Source organism: Lithobates pipiens, unplaced genomic scaffold (genome assembly GCF_037356315.1).
Source record: "Lithobates pipiens isolate NorthernLeopardFrog02 unplaced genomic scaffold, aLitPip1_a1.2 Scaffold_13, whole genome shotgun sequence".
Classification (NCBI taxonomy): Eukaryota; Metazoa; Chordata; class Amphibia; order Anura; family Ranidae; genus Lithobates; species Lithobates pipiens.
Genome location: NW_027507718.1, coordinates 103,651,548 through 103,668,175, shown reverse-complemented (window position 1 = coordinate 103,668,175; position 16,628 = coordinate 103,651,548). Strand labels below are relative to the sequence as shown.

The following is a 16,628-nucleotide window of genomic DNA, read 5'->3' as shown; positions in this document are numbered from 1 at the left end:
CCCTGCCTTTCGGGCTCTCATCTTCCCCCCAGAATCTTTACAAAGATCATGGCAGAAGCCCAGAAGCCCTGGAGCCACTGAGGTTGAGATTCATTTCTCTAATTCCATATCTAGACCTACTGTTTTTTGCAGACTCCAGGGAGCAGGTGTTGACAAATTTGCAGGTAGCACAGGTACACCTCAGGGACTTAGGGTGGCTCATCAACTTAGAGAAGTCAAACCTAGATCCAAGTCAGGAAGTGACCTTTCTGGGCCATATAATCAATTCAGTCCCCCAGAAAGTCTTCTTACCGCAGGCAAAGTTGGAAAAAGTCCAGGTGGCACTAAAGCAAATTCAAACAAATTAATCAGTATCAGTCCGCTCAACCATGGCAGTGTTCCACTCCAGGCCACTTCAATTGAGCATCTTACAGACTTGGTCTCATCAGGTTTCACTGGAGAAAAAGATCAAGCTTACCTCAAAGGTGAAATGAGATCTGTGGTGGTGGAAAGATTCAGCCAATCTAACGAGAGGCCTCCCTTGGGTCTTTCCTCTAGACAAGCATCTAACAGCGGACGCGAGTGCCTGGGGTTGGGGAGCCTAATGGCCCAGGGGACTTGGTCCAAGGCAGAGTCCCGGAGGTCGTCAAACTGGCGAGAACTCGGGGCCATTTTCCTAGCCCTTCTAGCCTTTCACCATACGGTGAAGGGACATCATGCCCAGATCCTTTCGGACAATATGACTGCGGTAGCATATGTCCTAAAGCAGGGGGGAACCAGGAGCAGGGGTCTTATGGATCTAGCCAATCAACTTTTCTGTTGGGCAAAACAGAACGTAGCCTCCCTGTCGGTAATTCACCTAAAGGGCTCCCAAAATCTGTTAGCCGATCTACTCAGCAGAAGAAGACTGATGGAAGCAAAGTGGAGCTTGACTCGGGAAGTTTTTCTGATGATTACCACTAAGTGGGGTTATCCTCAGGTAGACCTATTTGCCAGTCAACAGAACTCCAAGGTCCACAGGTTATTTTCTCTTCACTGAGAAGACCAGGCCATAGGCATAGATGCTCTAACGCATCCATGGCACTACCACCTGTGTTATGCCTTTCCCCCCCTCTTCCCTCTAATTTCAATGGTCTTAAGAAAATTCAGGGAGGAAGGGAACAATATGATCCTAATCACGCCCTTCTGGCCAAAAAGGCCTTGGTTTGCAACACTACTAAACCTGGCCTCAGAGCCTCCGTGGAGACTACCGTTCAGGAAGGACCTTCTAACACAAGGACCAGTGGTTCATCCAGAGGCAGTCCATCTACACCTAACTGCTTGGCTTCTGAGGAAGATCTTCTAAAGGCTAAAAGTTTATCTGACAAGTTAGTAAAACCCCTACTTTCCAGCAGAAAAGATGTGACTAGGGCCATATACCAAGGTTATTAACTGATTAATCAAAACAATAATCAGCCAACTAATCGATTATGAAAATAATCATTACTTGCAGCCCTACTAAAGACAATCTTTTGGTGGCCATTATGTCGGCAAGGCAAATCAGTGAACTTCAGGCCTTGGCAGTCACTGAGCCTTTTCTTAAAGTCTTTCCAGACCGGGTGGTTCCCCAGACAGACCCAGCTTTCCTACCCAAAGTCTCCTCAAACTTTCACCGATCTCAACAAATAGTGTTGCCTGCGTTCTCCTTGGCTCCGGCTAATGCAAGTGAGGAAGCTTTCCATACTTTGGACGTAAGGAGGTGCCTTCTTCAATTCCTGTCGGTCACTAAGGAATTCAGAAAATCAAACGCCCTCTTCATAATCTTCTCAAGCCCTCATAAGGGGAAAAAGATTCTAAAAGCACTCTGGATAGTTAGCTCAGCGGGGCAATTACAGAGGCCTATGAAGCTAAAGGAGAAATACCTCCCTCAGGGATCGCTGCCTATTCCACGAGGGCAATGGTAGTGTCTTGGGCCAAAAGGGCCGGGGCTACGCCTGATCAGATTTGCAAGGCGGCCACGTGGTCAAGTTATTCAACTTTTCTCCAACACTACAGGTTGGACTTGCTGTCAGCTGCAGATAAGCCCTTCGGGAGGAAGGTACTGCAGACAGTAGTCCCACCCTAGGGTAAGCTTCTCGGTTATCCTCTCCAGGGTTGTCCTGAAAGGCGATCTGAGAAAGACTTGGTTAAACTTACCAGTGAGGCTTTCAGGACAACCCCTAGTTTCCCTCCCTTTTCTAGCTTAGAATTGGTATAAGTATCTATCATGGTCATTTGTGGTTTTTCTGTGTTTTTTGTTTTCCAGTATGCCGGAGGCCACAATAACTGAAGTCATGGTGGAAGAGGAGGGATTGAAAGGTCAGCAAGTGTTTCCTGAAAAAAGGGGTGGAGCTGCGATCTCTCCAGGGTTGTCCTGAAAGGCTCTTGGGAATACCGACATCTGTGTTTTTAAAATGGGGTGGGGGAAAGGCAGCAAAAGGTTAAGGGCACATGTTCAGGGAAGCAATATAATTAAAATAGGGTAGCAGTATTAATGCACACTAGCTCTAAAGTAGTCCATATTAAATTTATGGGAAACCATACTTAAAAGTTATCCCTTTTTTTTTTTTATTAATTTACTTATTTAAATCTCTGTGCTTTTATCTATCTTTTTTTTTTTTTTTTTTCTCCCCAGTTCAGTTTGCCAATGGAACTATTCAGACGCCCAAAGATGTACGTTTCACTTTATATAGGAATGACGATGACAAAACCCCAGGAACAAAAAGGCAAAGAATTCTGGTATGGTGTGTGGATATTTAAAAAATGTAGCATTTTTTAAAGTTAATCTGTGCTTTGCCCATGCACTGCTGGGAGATGGAGGAAGTCGTGTGGCAGTGTTGCGTGCCTAATCAGCTAATTGTTAAGCCCCTGCCCTGACATGCCGAAGAAAGGGGCGTGAGTTGCATTATCCCCATACTCAGAAGTGCCAGGTATGCGCTGCCAGCAGCCCTAGAAAAGAAGATTGTAACTAGAGGTTGATCGATATGGGTTTTTTTCTGGCTGATATTTATATATTTTTTTTCCCCTTCATCTCATAAAATCTAACAGTTATAAGTAATAAGAAGTGATACGGAAAAATTCTTAAATTAAACATTTATTAAACACAACAAGCCTCCAATCAGTATGTATAATTTAAATAAAAAAAAACTATCTTAAATATTAAATACACAAAAACAGGTAGTGAAAACTTTTGGATGAAAAAAAAATGGGTTAACTTTACTGGTTTTAGAATTTTTTATTTTTTGTAGTATGTAGTATTTATGTAGTATTTTTTCCAAAACACTTGTGTGTGAAAGACCGCTACGCAAATACCATTTTATTCTCTGCTAAAAAGAAATCATGTTTGTGGGGGTTCTAACTGATTTTCTAGCAGAAAATACTGGATTTTTACTTGTAAGCAACACATGTCAGAAAAGGTTTAGTCTTTAAATGGTTAAACTGGGATCTTCTACACACCGGAGTTAATTCCTTTGATAAGTAGAAACATTGTATCTCTTCTTCTTTTCTCAGCCATGTTCTCAGACTTGGCAGGTTGCCCAGATTGGAGAGACTGACTCCAACGGGGAGACTTCAGGCGACTTGCATTGACTTCTATTACAGGAGATTTGCAAGTGGCGCTCTCTGGGGTTGCGCCCCGCAAGTCTGATCGCCCCTGTGTGAACTGGCTAGTGCATGAATGAATTGGCCTAATTTGCAGCACAATCTGCCAATACCAATTAAAAAATTCAGAAAATCGGCCGATATACTGGACAACCTTTAGTTGTAACCTGCCTTGTTACCCTGCATAGCAAATCACCGGTCACTTTAACCAGTTGCCGACCGCCGCACGCCGATGTACGTCGGCAGAATGGCACGGGCAGGCATAAGGGCTTACATGTACGTCCCTTGCCTCCCGCGGGTCGGGGGCCCGATCGGGCCCCCGCCCGGTGCCTGCGGCGGTCGGTATTCGTTCGGGAGCGATCCCGGACGAGGGGACGGCCATTCATTCATGGCCACCCCCTCGCGATCGCTCCCGACGAATAGAAATCCCCGGTGACATCACTTCCTCTCCTGTAATGTAAACACAGGAGAGGAAGTGATGTATTCTCTCCTCCTTGTCGGTATTTTTCGTTACGACACGGAGGAGAGCGGATCGGTGAGTTGCACCAACACTCTACACACACAGTAGAACATGCCAGGCACACTCACACCCCCCCTGTACCCCCCTAACCCCCCCAATAAAGGTTTAACCCCGTGATCACCCCCCGTCGCCAGTGTCACTAAGGCTGGGTTCACATTGCAGCGGTTTATGAGAACGAATGTGATTCGCACCGCACTGCAGTGCAAATCACATCCGATCTCTGTGCGATTCGAGTTCAGCCATTCGCCGCACCCGCCGCACCCGCCGCAAATTTGCACGGGACCCTTTTTTTGGCCCGCAGCAGAATCGCACTGCGATATGCGAACTGATCTGGGGGTGTCAGTAACATTTCACTGACACTCCCAGCAGTTCGCATAGGGCAGTGTGAACTGCCGCCGGGAGGCATGCGATGCGGGAACCCGCCGCGGATTCGCGGCGTTTCCGCATCGCTCCAGTGTGAACCCAGCCTAATAAGCGATCATTTTTCTGATCGCCGTATTAGTGTCACAGGTGACGCTAGTTAGGCAGGTAGGTATTTAGGTTCGCCGCAGCTTTTTATAGCGCCAGGGACCCCCATATACTACCGCATTAAGCCCCCTGATTGCCCCCTAGTTAACCCTTTCACCAGTGATCACCATATAACTGTTACAGGTGACGCTGGTTGGTTAGTTATTTTTTTATAGTTTCAGGGCACCCGCCATTTATTACCTAATAAAGGTTTAACCCCCTGATCACCCGGCGGGTGTCATTTGTGACTAATAACTGTTAGGGTTAGCCCCCTTTAGTTCTAAGGTACCCCCCTAACCCCCCCAATAAAGGTTTAACCCCGTGATCACCCCCCGTCGCCAGTGTCACTAAGGCTGGGTTCACATTGCAGCGGTTTATGAGAACGGATGTGATTCGCACCGCACTGCAGTGCAAATCACATCCGATCTCTGTGCGATTCGAGTTCAGCTATACAGATAGTATGGCTGAATTCGTGTCGCACCCGCCGTAAACTCGCACGGGACCCTTTTTTTGGTCCGCAGCAGAATCGGATCGCATGGGTGTTCACACCATGCGATCCAAGTTTGCAGATCACACTGCGATATGCGAACTGATCTGGGGGTGTCATTAACATTTCACTGACACTCCCAGCAGTTCGCATAGGGCAGTGTGAACTGCCGCCGGGAGGCATGCGATGCGGGAACCCGCCGCGCATTCGTGGCGTTCCCGCATCGCTCCAGTGTGAACCCAGCCTAATAAGCGATCGTTTTTCTGATCGCTGTATTAGTGTCACAGGTGACGCTAGTTAGGCAGGTAGGTATTTAGGTTCGCCGCAGCTTTTTATAGCGCCAGGGACCCCCATATACTACCGCATAAAGCCCCCTGATTGCCCCCTAGTTAACCCTTTCACCAGTGATCACCATATAACTGTTACAGGTGACGCTGGTTGGTTAGTTATTTTTTTATAGTTTCAGGGCACCCGCCATTTATTACCTAGTCTCACTAGTGTACCCCTAAATTTAGGGGTGTCTACTTTCCAAAATGGGGTCATTTGGGGGGGGGGGTTTGTGCCATCTTGGCATTTTATGGCCTTCAAAACTGTAACGCCCTTAGAAAGCCTGAAGGCGGTGCTTGGTTTTCGGGGCCCCGTACGCGGCTAGGCTCCCAAAAAGTCCCACATATGTGGTATCCCCGTACTCAGGAGAAGCAGCAGAATTTATTTTGGGGTGTCATTTCACATATGCCCATGGCATGCATGAGCAATATATCATTTAGTGACAACTTTGTGAAAAAAAAAAAAAAAAAAAAAAAAAAGTTTGTAATTTTCCCGCAACTTGTGGCAAAATATAAAATATTCCATGGACTCAAAATGCCTCTCAGCAAATAGCTTGGGGTGTCTACTTTCTAAAATGGGGTCATTTGTGGGGGTTTTGTGCCATCTTGGCATTTTATGGCCTTCAAAACTGTAATAGGTAGTGAGGCGTGAAATCAAAAATTTACGCCCTTAGAAAGCCTGAAGGCGGTGCTTGGTTTTCGGGGCCCCGTACGCGGCTAGGCTCCCAAAAAGTCCCACATATGTGGTATCCCCGTACTCAGGAGAAGCAGCAGAATTTATTTTGGGGTGTCATTTCACATATGCCCATGGCATGCATGAGCAATATATCATTTAGTGACAACTTTGTGAAAAAAAAAAAAAAAAAAGTTTGTAATTTTCCCGCAACTTGTGGCAAAATATAAAATATTCCATGGACTCAAAATGCCTCTCAGCAAATAGCTTGGGGTGTCTACTTTCTAAAATGGGGTCATTTGTGGGGGTTTTGTGCCATCTTGGCATTTTATGGCCTTCAAAACTGTAATAGGTAGTGAGGCGTGAAATCAAAAATTTACGCCCTTAGAAAGCCTGAAGGCGGTGCTTGGTTTTCGGGGCCCCGTACGCGGCTAGGCTCCCAAAAAGTCCCACATATGTGGTATCCCCGTACTCAGGAGAAGCAGCAGAATTTATTTTGGGGTGTCATTTCACATACGCCCATAGCATGTGTGAGCAATATATCATTTAGTGACAACTTTGTGTAAAAAAAAAAAAAAAAAAATTTTTTTTTTTGTCATTATTCAATCGCTTGAGGCAAAAAAATAAAATATTCAATGGGCTCAACATGCCTCTTATCAATTTCCTTAGGGGGTCTACTTTCCAAAATGGGGTCATTTGGGGGGGTTTTGTACTGCCCTGCCATTTTAGCACCTCAAGAAATGAGATAGGCAGTCGTAAACTAAAAGCTGCGTAAATTCCAGAAAACGTACCTTAGTTTGTAGATGTGACAACTTTTGCGCAAACCAATAAATATACAATTATTGACTTTTTTTTTACCAAAGACATGTGGCTGAATACATTTTGGCCTAAATGTATGACTAAAATTGAATTTATTGGATTTTTCTAATAACAAAAAGTAGAAAATATCATTTTTTTTCAAAATTTGCGGTCTTTTTACGTTTATATCGCAAAAAATAAAAATCGCAGAGGCAATCAAATACCATCAAAAGAAAGCTCTATTTGTGGGAAGAAAAGGACGCAAATTTTGTTTGGGTACAACATTGCATGACCGCGCAATTACCAGTTAAAGCAGCGCAGTGCCAAAGTGTAAAAAGACCTCTGGTCATTTACCAGCAAAATGGTCCGGTCTGAAAGTGGTTAAGGCATAATTATAGCTGCCTTTTGACCCTTCCACAATAATTTCTTTGATTAATTTGTACTTGTACTAAAGTCTTTTGGCATAGTGAGAAAGACAAATCGTGTTGGGTTGTTACTGCTGTCTGAGCTCCTCTTGCTTACTGCCCACATACTTACTGTTATCAGAAGAAAAAAAATAGGGAATATCTCCGATTTGGATGTAAACGGCAAAAAAAAAAGCCTTACAGTTCTAACCCTTCTCCAAATTACAAGAAATGTATATTTTCTTTTTCTTGCATGCCTCCTCATTAAAGTGATTCACCATATTTCTTGTCTCTGTAACCACTAGGACAGGAAGTGAGAGATTTTCTTCCCAACAAGGATACAGGCAGCAAACACCCTGACAGAGGTTCTCATCCTCCCCGCTATATTCAAAGGGAAAAACATTTTAATTTTCAGAGTTCCACTTTGATTACACTTTCTATCTCGGCATTCTATGGATAATTAGGGACTGTATACTTCACTAATTAAGGGATGATTTGCTAATTTGTTTAGTACTATAAAAAATGATCTGTTTTAGCCTATTCAATTTAAAAGGCTTTGTTCAGGAAGAAGTCAGTGTTTTGATCTGCAGTGCAACTTCCAAGCTGGCATGTGTCCCTGACCTAAATGTACCCATGGAAGAGAGCTTTCCCTTCTCTCCCTTTGTCTGGCTATCTACAGGTAATAACACACTAATTAGTAGTATTTGTAACATGAGGGGGACATGCAAGTGAGTGATAGCCCATATTTTGTCACGTCTCTGAAGCTGTGCTTGATAAATATCAGAATTGTGTGTGTGTGTGTGTGTGTGTGTGTGTGTGTGTGTGTGTGTGTGTGTGTGTTTTTTTTTTTTTTTTTTTTATTTCCTGTGGTTTTATTTGATTTTCCATTCTCCTTTTTTTTTTTTTTGTTTTAGGCAGCGGACACAGACAGACTAAGTTATGTTGGAAATAATTATTCATCTGAAACTAAGACCAGCCCCCTGTGCAAGTAAGCAAACTTTTGACATCTTTGCATCTCATTAGTGGTTTCATCAAATAGTGCTATGTGGTCTTAGAAACATAAAGCCCAAAATGAAATGTGATTCTCCAAACGAATCACTCTATAACTGAAATAGATGGCACAAATTTCAAAAGTGTACTTTCCAAAGGTTTTCACAAAGAATATATGGTTGTTGAGCATTATTAGTTGTTAAACTTTTTTTTTTTTTAATTCAATAAATAAAATCCACATTTTACATTACACACTGTAAAAACTTTTACATTTCACCAGCCATTATGTCAGTACTGGACACAGTGCTGACGTTTGAGCCAGCAGAACCACAGAGTGCAGTCAGTACTAAGAATTAAAGGATAAGTTCTCCTTTTAACAAAAAAGAATAAATGCACATTTTTTTTGAAGGTAAAAAATGTATTTAGGGATTTCATACAAAGTAAATACAGAGAGAACGGGATACTTTCTCATACAAGTACATGGCACAGCAGGCAAATATCAGGAATATGAAATGTTGGGGTAACAAATGCTTTAACTTGTAGCCACCTATGGCTTTGGTAAAAACAATTGACGTGTATCTAAACCCAAGATATATATTGTCAAAACCAGGGCTTGACAAATTTGCTTGGAATCTAGGTGCCAGATAAAAAAGCTGGAGCCAGGTCCGTAACAGTGATCTGGACCTGTCCCTGGCCTGACATGGAGACGAGTGAGGGGAAGATTTCTTTCTCAATTTAGCTACAGCACATATGTCAAACAAAAGGCCTGCTGACTGAATCTGGCCCACCAGGCCGTTTTGCGTAGTCCTCGCACCCTCTCCTGATTTTTTTTCAGCTGCAACATGGCAGAACTCCATTGCATTCAGTTTACCACTGTCACTTGTAAACATGGAAGCCTTCTGTTTTTGCAATGACAGCTTTTCTCTCAGCGGTTCTCACAGATCCCTGGTTGCCCTGCAGTCAGTGGGGAGAAGGGAGATGCAGGTGCATTGTGAGATGGTGCAGCACATGGTAAAGAGCACGGTTATCCCCATCTGTTCCCGGATGCTGAATACGATGATTTATCTGCAAGGGAGGTACTAGGCCAGGTAGGTGAGATGCAAGGAAGCTTTTGGAGGGGGGAGGAGACGAGGGATGTGGAGGTAGATTTGTGCAGAGATGGGGGAGAGCGGGGCAGGGGTCAGAGTTGAGGAAGGAGTGGAAGAGCCTGTGAAACGGAGCTGAACCCTGCATACTGTGCATAGCACACCCCCTAAACCATAAAATAAAAAAGTACTAACGCGCACAACCAAATATCTACTTCCTAAGAAAATCAATGTATCAAATTGTCGGGAAGCTGCCAACATAGAAAAGTGATCTCTACACAGTTATAAAAATAGTGATAAATAATATGTGTAAAAGCATCCAAATACAGTACATAGCATAAATGATAAAGTGCAAGTAGTGATACAAGTGCAGACATGTGAAAACGTATACCAAAGTATTGTGCAAAAAAATTCCAATAAAGTGCAATATGCTAATGAAGTAGCAACTATTTTCAAAGTGTTTCCGTGTATCACACTGATTGAATAATCAATAATGTGAACATCAAATAAATAGTAATTATTATATTTTTGGGACTGCATATAATAAAAAAAAAAAAAAAAAGAGTTCAATAAACTTGTAGCGCAAATCCACCAATGCTTTGTGCTCAAAAGTGGTCCAGGGTGCGCCCCTTATTTTCCCCCAGCCTCTCACTTCCAAGAGCGGCCTCTGAAGGCCATATATCTATGTATGTAATGTATGTATGTAATGTGTGTGTATATATGTATATATGTATATATATATATATATATATATATATATATATATATATATATATATATATATATATATATATATATATATATATATATATATATATATTTTGTATATTATTCTATCTGGCTGTTAGTTCTCTGATCCACTCCTCCAATGGTGGCCACTGAAGACCATATGGCGCTATATGTAATGCTGGCTATTACTCTCTTATCCACTGCTCCTGGTTCAGTCCGTCAAGTATCAGCATAGATCATCGGTATCCATATTTATACACCAGTAACAGAAGGAGAGAAGAGAAGGGGCTTCGATGTGTAGTATGCAAACACCAATTTTATTAATCCATAAAATCGCTACAAGTTTATTGAACTCACATTTTTTTTTTTTTATTATTTAATTTTTTTATATTTTTGGGACTGCATATAATAATTACTAATTATTTGATGTTTACATTATTGATTAATCAATCGATGTGATACACGGATACACTTTGAAAATATTTGCTACCTCATTAGCATATTGAACTTTATTGGAATTTTTTTGCACAGTACTTTGGTATATGTTTGCACTTTTTTAAGCAGTTTTGCCTTGCCATGTCTGCACTTGTATCACTACTTGCACTTTATCATTTATGCTATGTACTGTATTTGGATGATTAATTTTTACTGATATTGTATTTATAGAATTATTAGAGGTAGTGCCACATATTATTGATCACACCCCTAAACCATGCACTCTATATGTAGCGCAGTTTTTAACCCTGCACTCTGAAAATAGTGCACACCAGAAACAAGCTCAGTAGGTAGCGCACCCCTGAACTCTGGGCATTGGGCAGCCCTGGAGTTGCACTCTGTACATAGCGCAGCCCTTAATTCTACAAATTATCGTAGATGCCACAAGGTGATATAATTTTTTGCCACAGTTTTTGATATTGCTGGTATTAAGGGGCTTAAAATTTGGAGCTTGGTAATGGCACACTAGCTACATTAAAGGGTATCTCCACCTTTTTATCTGGACAAAGAAAAAAACAATTAAATCCTTCCCAACAGCCTCTCAATTGCTGCTGTTCCCTGTGCATTTGTGTCCCCTGCTTTTGTGTAACATCGTCTGCCGCCCATGGTTGCCAGCATGCAATTCTGTATGCTTGAAACATCCATAAACAGCCCTGGAAGGTGTGTGGAAGCACCATTTGTGCAATGGCTCCCGATCATTGAATATCACAATCATGTGACAGTGCTGACAAATGAGTTTCTACTTTCATCTCAGAAGTAGACTGTCATTGGTCATGCTATCAAATGACCGCGCAGACCAATGGCTGGGAGTCATTGCAGAGGTTTTGCTTCCAGGGCTGTGTATGGATGTTTCAAGTGTACGGAATTGCCCAACCATTGGTGGAGGATGATGGTACACAAACGCAGATAAGTGCACAAGGTACAGCAGCAGCGGGGAGGCTGTTAAGACCTTTTTATCTATTTATTTATTTTTTTCACACTTTTTTTTTTTTTCAGGTACAAAAGGGGAGATACCCTTTTAAATGTATTGGCCATACACAAATGGAGGAGGAAGTGAAGGGGTAATGTCTGTCACATATAGTGGGTGGGGGGAGATAGAGATGACGGTACAAGACAAGGGAGGAAAAAAAGGTGGTTATACAGATCACCGTCGAGACAGGAGAGAAATAGGGTAAAACAGTTGAGTCCCACAACCTTGATTATCTGCTCCTCTCCTGATTTGGAATTAGTGAATGAATGAAGCATTTATTCATTAGTTCCCCTTTTCCTCTTCTCCATTGTGGAAGAGGCTTTCTAATGTAAACACTACACTGTTTTTGTTTGTGATTTGTTGTGGTCATAACAAAGATCACATGTTACATAGTCGCTTCGAACCAACTCTGTACACTGTGTCTGTGAACTGAGTCACACAGTGTTGTGGTTTACAGCCATTAACAGATGCACTTGTGACCCAAGGGGGATTTTATAAATGGCTCTACAAATATAATCCTCTGCCACTTCAGTGTTCAAAAATGGGCTTTGGTACATACAGTGGATAAAAAAAAAAAAGTCTACACACCACTGTTAAAATGTCAGGTTTCTGTGAGGTAAAAAAAAAAAAAAAAAAGAGACAAAGATAAATAATTTAAAATTTTTTTTTCTTTCCCCACCTTTGTGCCCTATCAACTAAAATCTTTTAGGCGGGAGTAAAAATATAAAATAATGTGGATACATAAGCATGCACACCCTCTTATAACTGGGGATGAAGCTATGTTCAGAATTAAGCAATCACATTCAAACTCATGTCAAATAGGAATCCGTACACACCTGCCATCATTTAAAGTACCTCTGATTAACCCCAAATAATGTTCAGCTGTTCTAGTAGGTCTTTCCTGACATGTTCTTAGTTGCATCCTACAGCAAATGCCATGGTCTGCAGAGAACTTCCAAAGCATCAGAGGGATCTCATTGTTAAAAGGTATCGGTCAGGAGAAGGGTACAAAAGAATTTCCAAGGCATTAGATATACCATGGAACACAGTGAAGACAGTCATCATCAAGAGGAAAAAATATGGCACAACAGTGACATTACCAAGAACTTGACTTCCCTCCAAAATTTATGAAAAGGCAAGAAGAAAACTGATCCGGGAGGCTGGAAGGAATATCTGCCACGTACTGGCTGTGTGGTACATGTGACAACAATCTCCTGTATTCTTCATATGTCTGGACTATGGAGTAGAGTGTTAAGACGGAAGCCTTTTCTTATGAAAAAAAGAAACTTCCAAGCCCGGCTAAATTTTGCAAAAACACATCTGAAGTCTCCCAAAAGCATGTGGGAAAATGCGTTCTGGTCTGATGAAACCAAGGTTGAACCTTTTGGCCATAATTCCTAAAAATATGTTTAGAAAAAGAGGGCTTGGACATTTTAGGCACGACCCCATAGGTCTAAAGATATAAAAAGCTATTTATTAAACATAGAAACAACATTAAAATCAATACTGAATAAAGTCCATGTCAGAGTAAGAAAATATGAACTGTACATAGCCAACGGAGATGACATGAAAACATTGATGATGGATGACTACTCATTCCATAATCGGATATTAAATTCCAGATAGAGGCTATGAAAACAGATTGAAGATGGTGGTAAAATCCTGGGCTCTACATGTTACGCGCCTTGCGCTTCTTCAGGAGCATCAAAAAAAGAGACTTAAGATATTAAAACTGTGTTGAAAGGACAAATAATTGTATATAGTAATAATTATATACGTTGAGTGATTAATCAAATAGAAAAGATCTTTTCTTCTGATAGCAACAAGGGGTGTCAATACAATGTATAGGTAGAGGTATATAAGCAGCGCCTGAAAAATTGTATATAGTAGTCAGTCAACTCCCGACGTGTTTATCCAGCACTAAACTGGTTCCTGGGTAAGGGGCCGTTTATAATATCACAAAACTCCCTATAGTGATATCAAATCCCATGATAGGGTAGAGAGTATATGGAGTGAAAAAGTTGCTGGTGATCCGGGGGAGTGAAAGCTGAAGCAAATACCTGCTTATGACCATATGAAGAGGCAACCTTCTTGTGAGCAGCCACTCGGGTAGAACGCTCCATATACCCTCTACCCTGTCATGGGATTTGATTTGTTTCTCCAGTTTTTAAAGTAGAAACCTCAGATAAATGTTAAAGTAGAAAGCTGCACAGCAGGCAGAGTGCATGTATAAAAATATAGATTGTTGCTTACTGGAGTTCCGCTTTAACTGTGGTATATGATGGCATATAAGCCTTGAGATACGATGTTAAATACTTGTTTTCTTTTCATTATTTGCCAGGTATTTTATTGGGGTTCTGAATAAAGCAACTGGAAAGATGGAGGTGTATGATGCTCAGCATATCACGATGCGGCCAGTGTTGGAAACTGACAATAGCAGTGAGATACAAATACTTTTAGTACAACTACAAGCTGTTAATTGTTTTGCTTTTCATATAACTGTGCTTTTCTTAGACCTCAGCTAATTGGCTTTACATTTTTCATGTATGATAACTTCTGTATTCCTAAATTGCTTAAAGTCCTAGTGTTTTGTTATTTGTGCACATATCTTGGCCACAGTTCTTCATTCCACACCATGTCTAATTAGTTACCCCCCCCCCCCCCATAAAGGCTTATAAAGTTCTATAATTTAATTACAACATTGGAAAACAGGCTTATTAGGTAACAGGCTTATTAAGTTCACAAAGGGGAAAAAGTTAGACATACCATTGCTAAAAGCTATCATAACTCAGACAGGGAACCATTTTTTTTTTAGTGTTTTTGTCCGAGCACTAATACACTGCCCAACAAGAATTCTCTTGCCTTTGTGGCTGTGTGTGGTGAAGAGATGAGCTTGGGCGTGTTATTTGGCTATATTTTTCTCTTTTGTGGCCCCCCAACAAATCCCTGAATGTCGCTCAGGACTAAGGATGAGCTTGGGTTTCTTATTTGGATGTACCGTATTTATCGTTGTATAACGCGCACCTTCGCTTTAACCACTTAAGGACCAAGCCTCTTTCAGAGATTTGTTGTTAACAAGTTAAAAACAGTTTCCACGCGAGCTCGGAGGGATGGGGTGCATTTAAAAAATGTATTATTTTTTTTTTTATTTTACTTCTTTTTTTTTTTTTTTTTATACTGTTCTTTTAAAAATAAAATAAAATTTGTCACTTTTATTCCTGTTACAAGGAATGTAATCATCCCTTGTAATAGAAAAAAAGCATGACCGGACCTCTTAAATATGAGAACTGGGGTCAAAGACCTTAGATCTCATATTCACACAAAAATACAAAAAAAATAAAAAAAAATAAATAAAAAGATTGTCATTCAAAAATAAAATAAAAAAATTGCCCTTTAACTAGTTGCTGACCGCCGGCCGTCAAATGACGGCCAGGCGGCGCATCTCTTGTGGCGGGAGGGCGTCATATGACGTCCTCCCATTTAAACAGGGAATGCGCGCGATCGTGTACGCGCATCCCTGTTCCTTCGGTGGCGACATGTCACGGAGACACCGCTTGCCACCAAGGGGGGTGAACAGCCATTGGGCATGGCTGTTTACCACGTGATCGGCCATGATGAAGTCACGGCCGATCACAAATGGTTACACCCCCACTGTGCATGGTGCGTGCACGTTGGCGGCGTGATCCCGGGTACACTGCTCGTCTCCAACGCTGGTAAACAGCCATTGGCCGGCTGTTTACCCACGTGATCGGCTGTGATCCTTTCACAGCCGATCACTAAATGTAAACAAACCACGGTAACGAGATGTTACCGGGTTCTCCTCCTCACACACCGATCGTGTGTGAGGAGGAGATTGCGGTAACATCTCGTTACCGCTTACAATGTACACACAGATCACACTGATTGCCCCCCAATAAACCTGTCACTCACAGTCATCTGAGTACCTGTGCCCAGTTCATCTGAGTACCCGAGTACCTATCTGCAGCCCATGCCTCATAGAATATACGTTGGGGTGTTTACCCACAAAATGACCCCATTTTGGAAAGCAATTTCACTTTCCTGGTGCTCCAGGACCTTCAAAAGTGTGATGGGTAGGAATGAAATGAGATGTGCCATTTATGCTCCTAGAACACCTGAAGGTACTACTTCAATGTTCGGCCTCTCTATGTGACCAGGCTGTGTAAAAGTCCTACGCATGTGGTATCGCCATACTCGGGAGGAGTAGCAGAATGTGTTTTGGGGTGTAATTTTTGCTATATACATTCTATGTGTTAGAAATATCTTATAAATTGACAACTTTTGTGTTAAAAAAAAAAATGTGGTTTCTTTTTTCCCCACATTTTCCAAAAACTTCTGGGAAAAAATGAACCGTTCAAAAGACTCATTATGCCTCACAGATTATACATTGGGGTGTTAGCTTTCCAAAATGGGGTCATTTTATGGGCAATTCCATTGTCCTGGTACTCCAGGGTCTTCAAAAATGTAATAGGTGGCTGTGAAATGAGATGTCCTTTTTACTTGTAGAACGTCTGAAAGTGTCACTTCAATGTTAGTGCTCTATATGTGGCCATGCTGTGTAAAAGTCTCACACATGTGGTATCGCCATACTCGGGAAGAGTAGCAGAATGTATTTTGGGGTGTAATTTGTTGTATGCATATGCTGTGTGTGAGAAATAACCTGATAATATGACAATTTTGTAAAAAAAATAATTTAAAAAATATTCATTTTGCAAAGAATTGTGGGAAAAAATGACAACTTAAAAAAACTTACCATGCTACTTACTTAATACCTTGGAATGTCTACTTTCTAAAAAGGGGTCATTTGGGGGGTATTTGTACTTTCCTGACTTGTTAGTGTCTCAAGAAATGATATACACCTGATGTACTGAAAGCCTGATCAGATGTGATCAATTTTCAGCGATTGGCACCATAGTTTGTAGACTCTATAACTTTCACAAAGACCAAATAATATACACTAATGTGAGTTATTTTTACCAGATATGTAGCAGTATAAATTTTGGCCAAAATTTGAGGAAAAATCAATAAT

General features: G+C 41.5%; 1 protein-coding gene across 2 annotated transcripts in view; it reads left to right on the top strand.

The window, feature by feature from the left end:
- POLR1E (RNA polymerase I subunit E) overlaps nucleotides 1-16,628 on the top strand; it is a 72,752-nt gene that overhangs the window by 15,755 nt on the left and 40,369 nt on the right. For both annotated transcript variants that reach the window (XM_077475358.1, XM_077475359.1), the window contains exons 2-4: nucleotides 2,633-2,736; nucleotides 8,227-8,300; nucleotides 13,923-14,020. In XM_077475358.1, coding sequence (XP_077331484.1) covers nucleotides 2,633-2,736; nucleotides 8,227-8,300; nucleotides 13,923-14,020 — 276 coding nt within the window. The remainder of the gene's footprint in view (nucleotides 1-2,632; nucleotides 2,737-8,226; nucleotides 8,301-13,922; nucleotides 14,021-16,628) is intronic.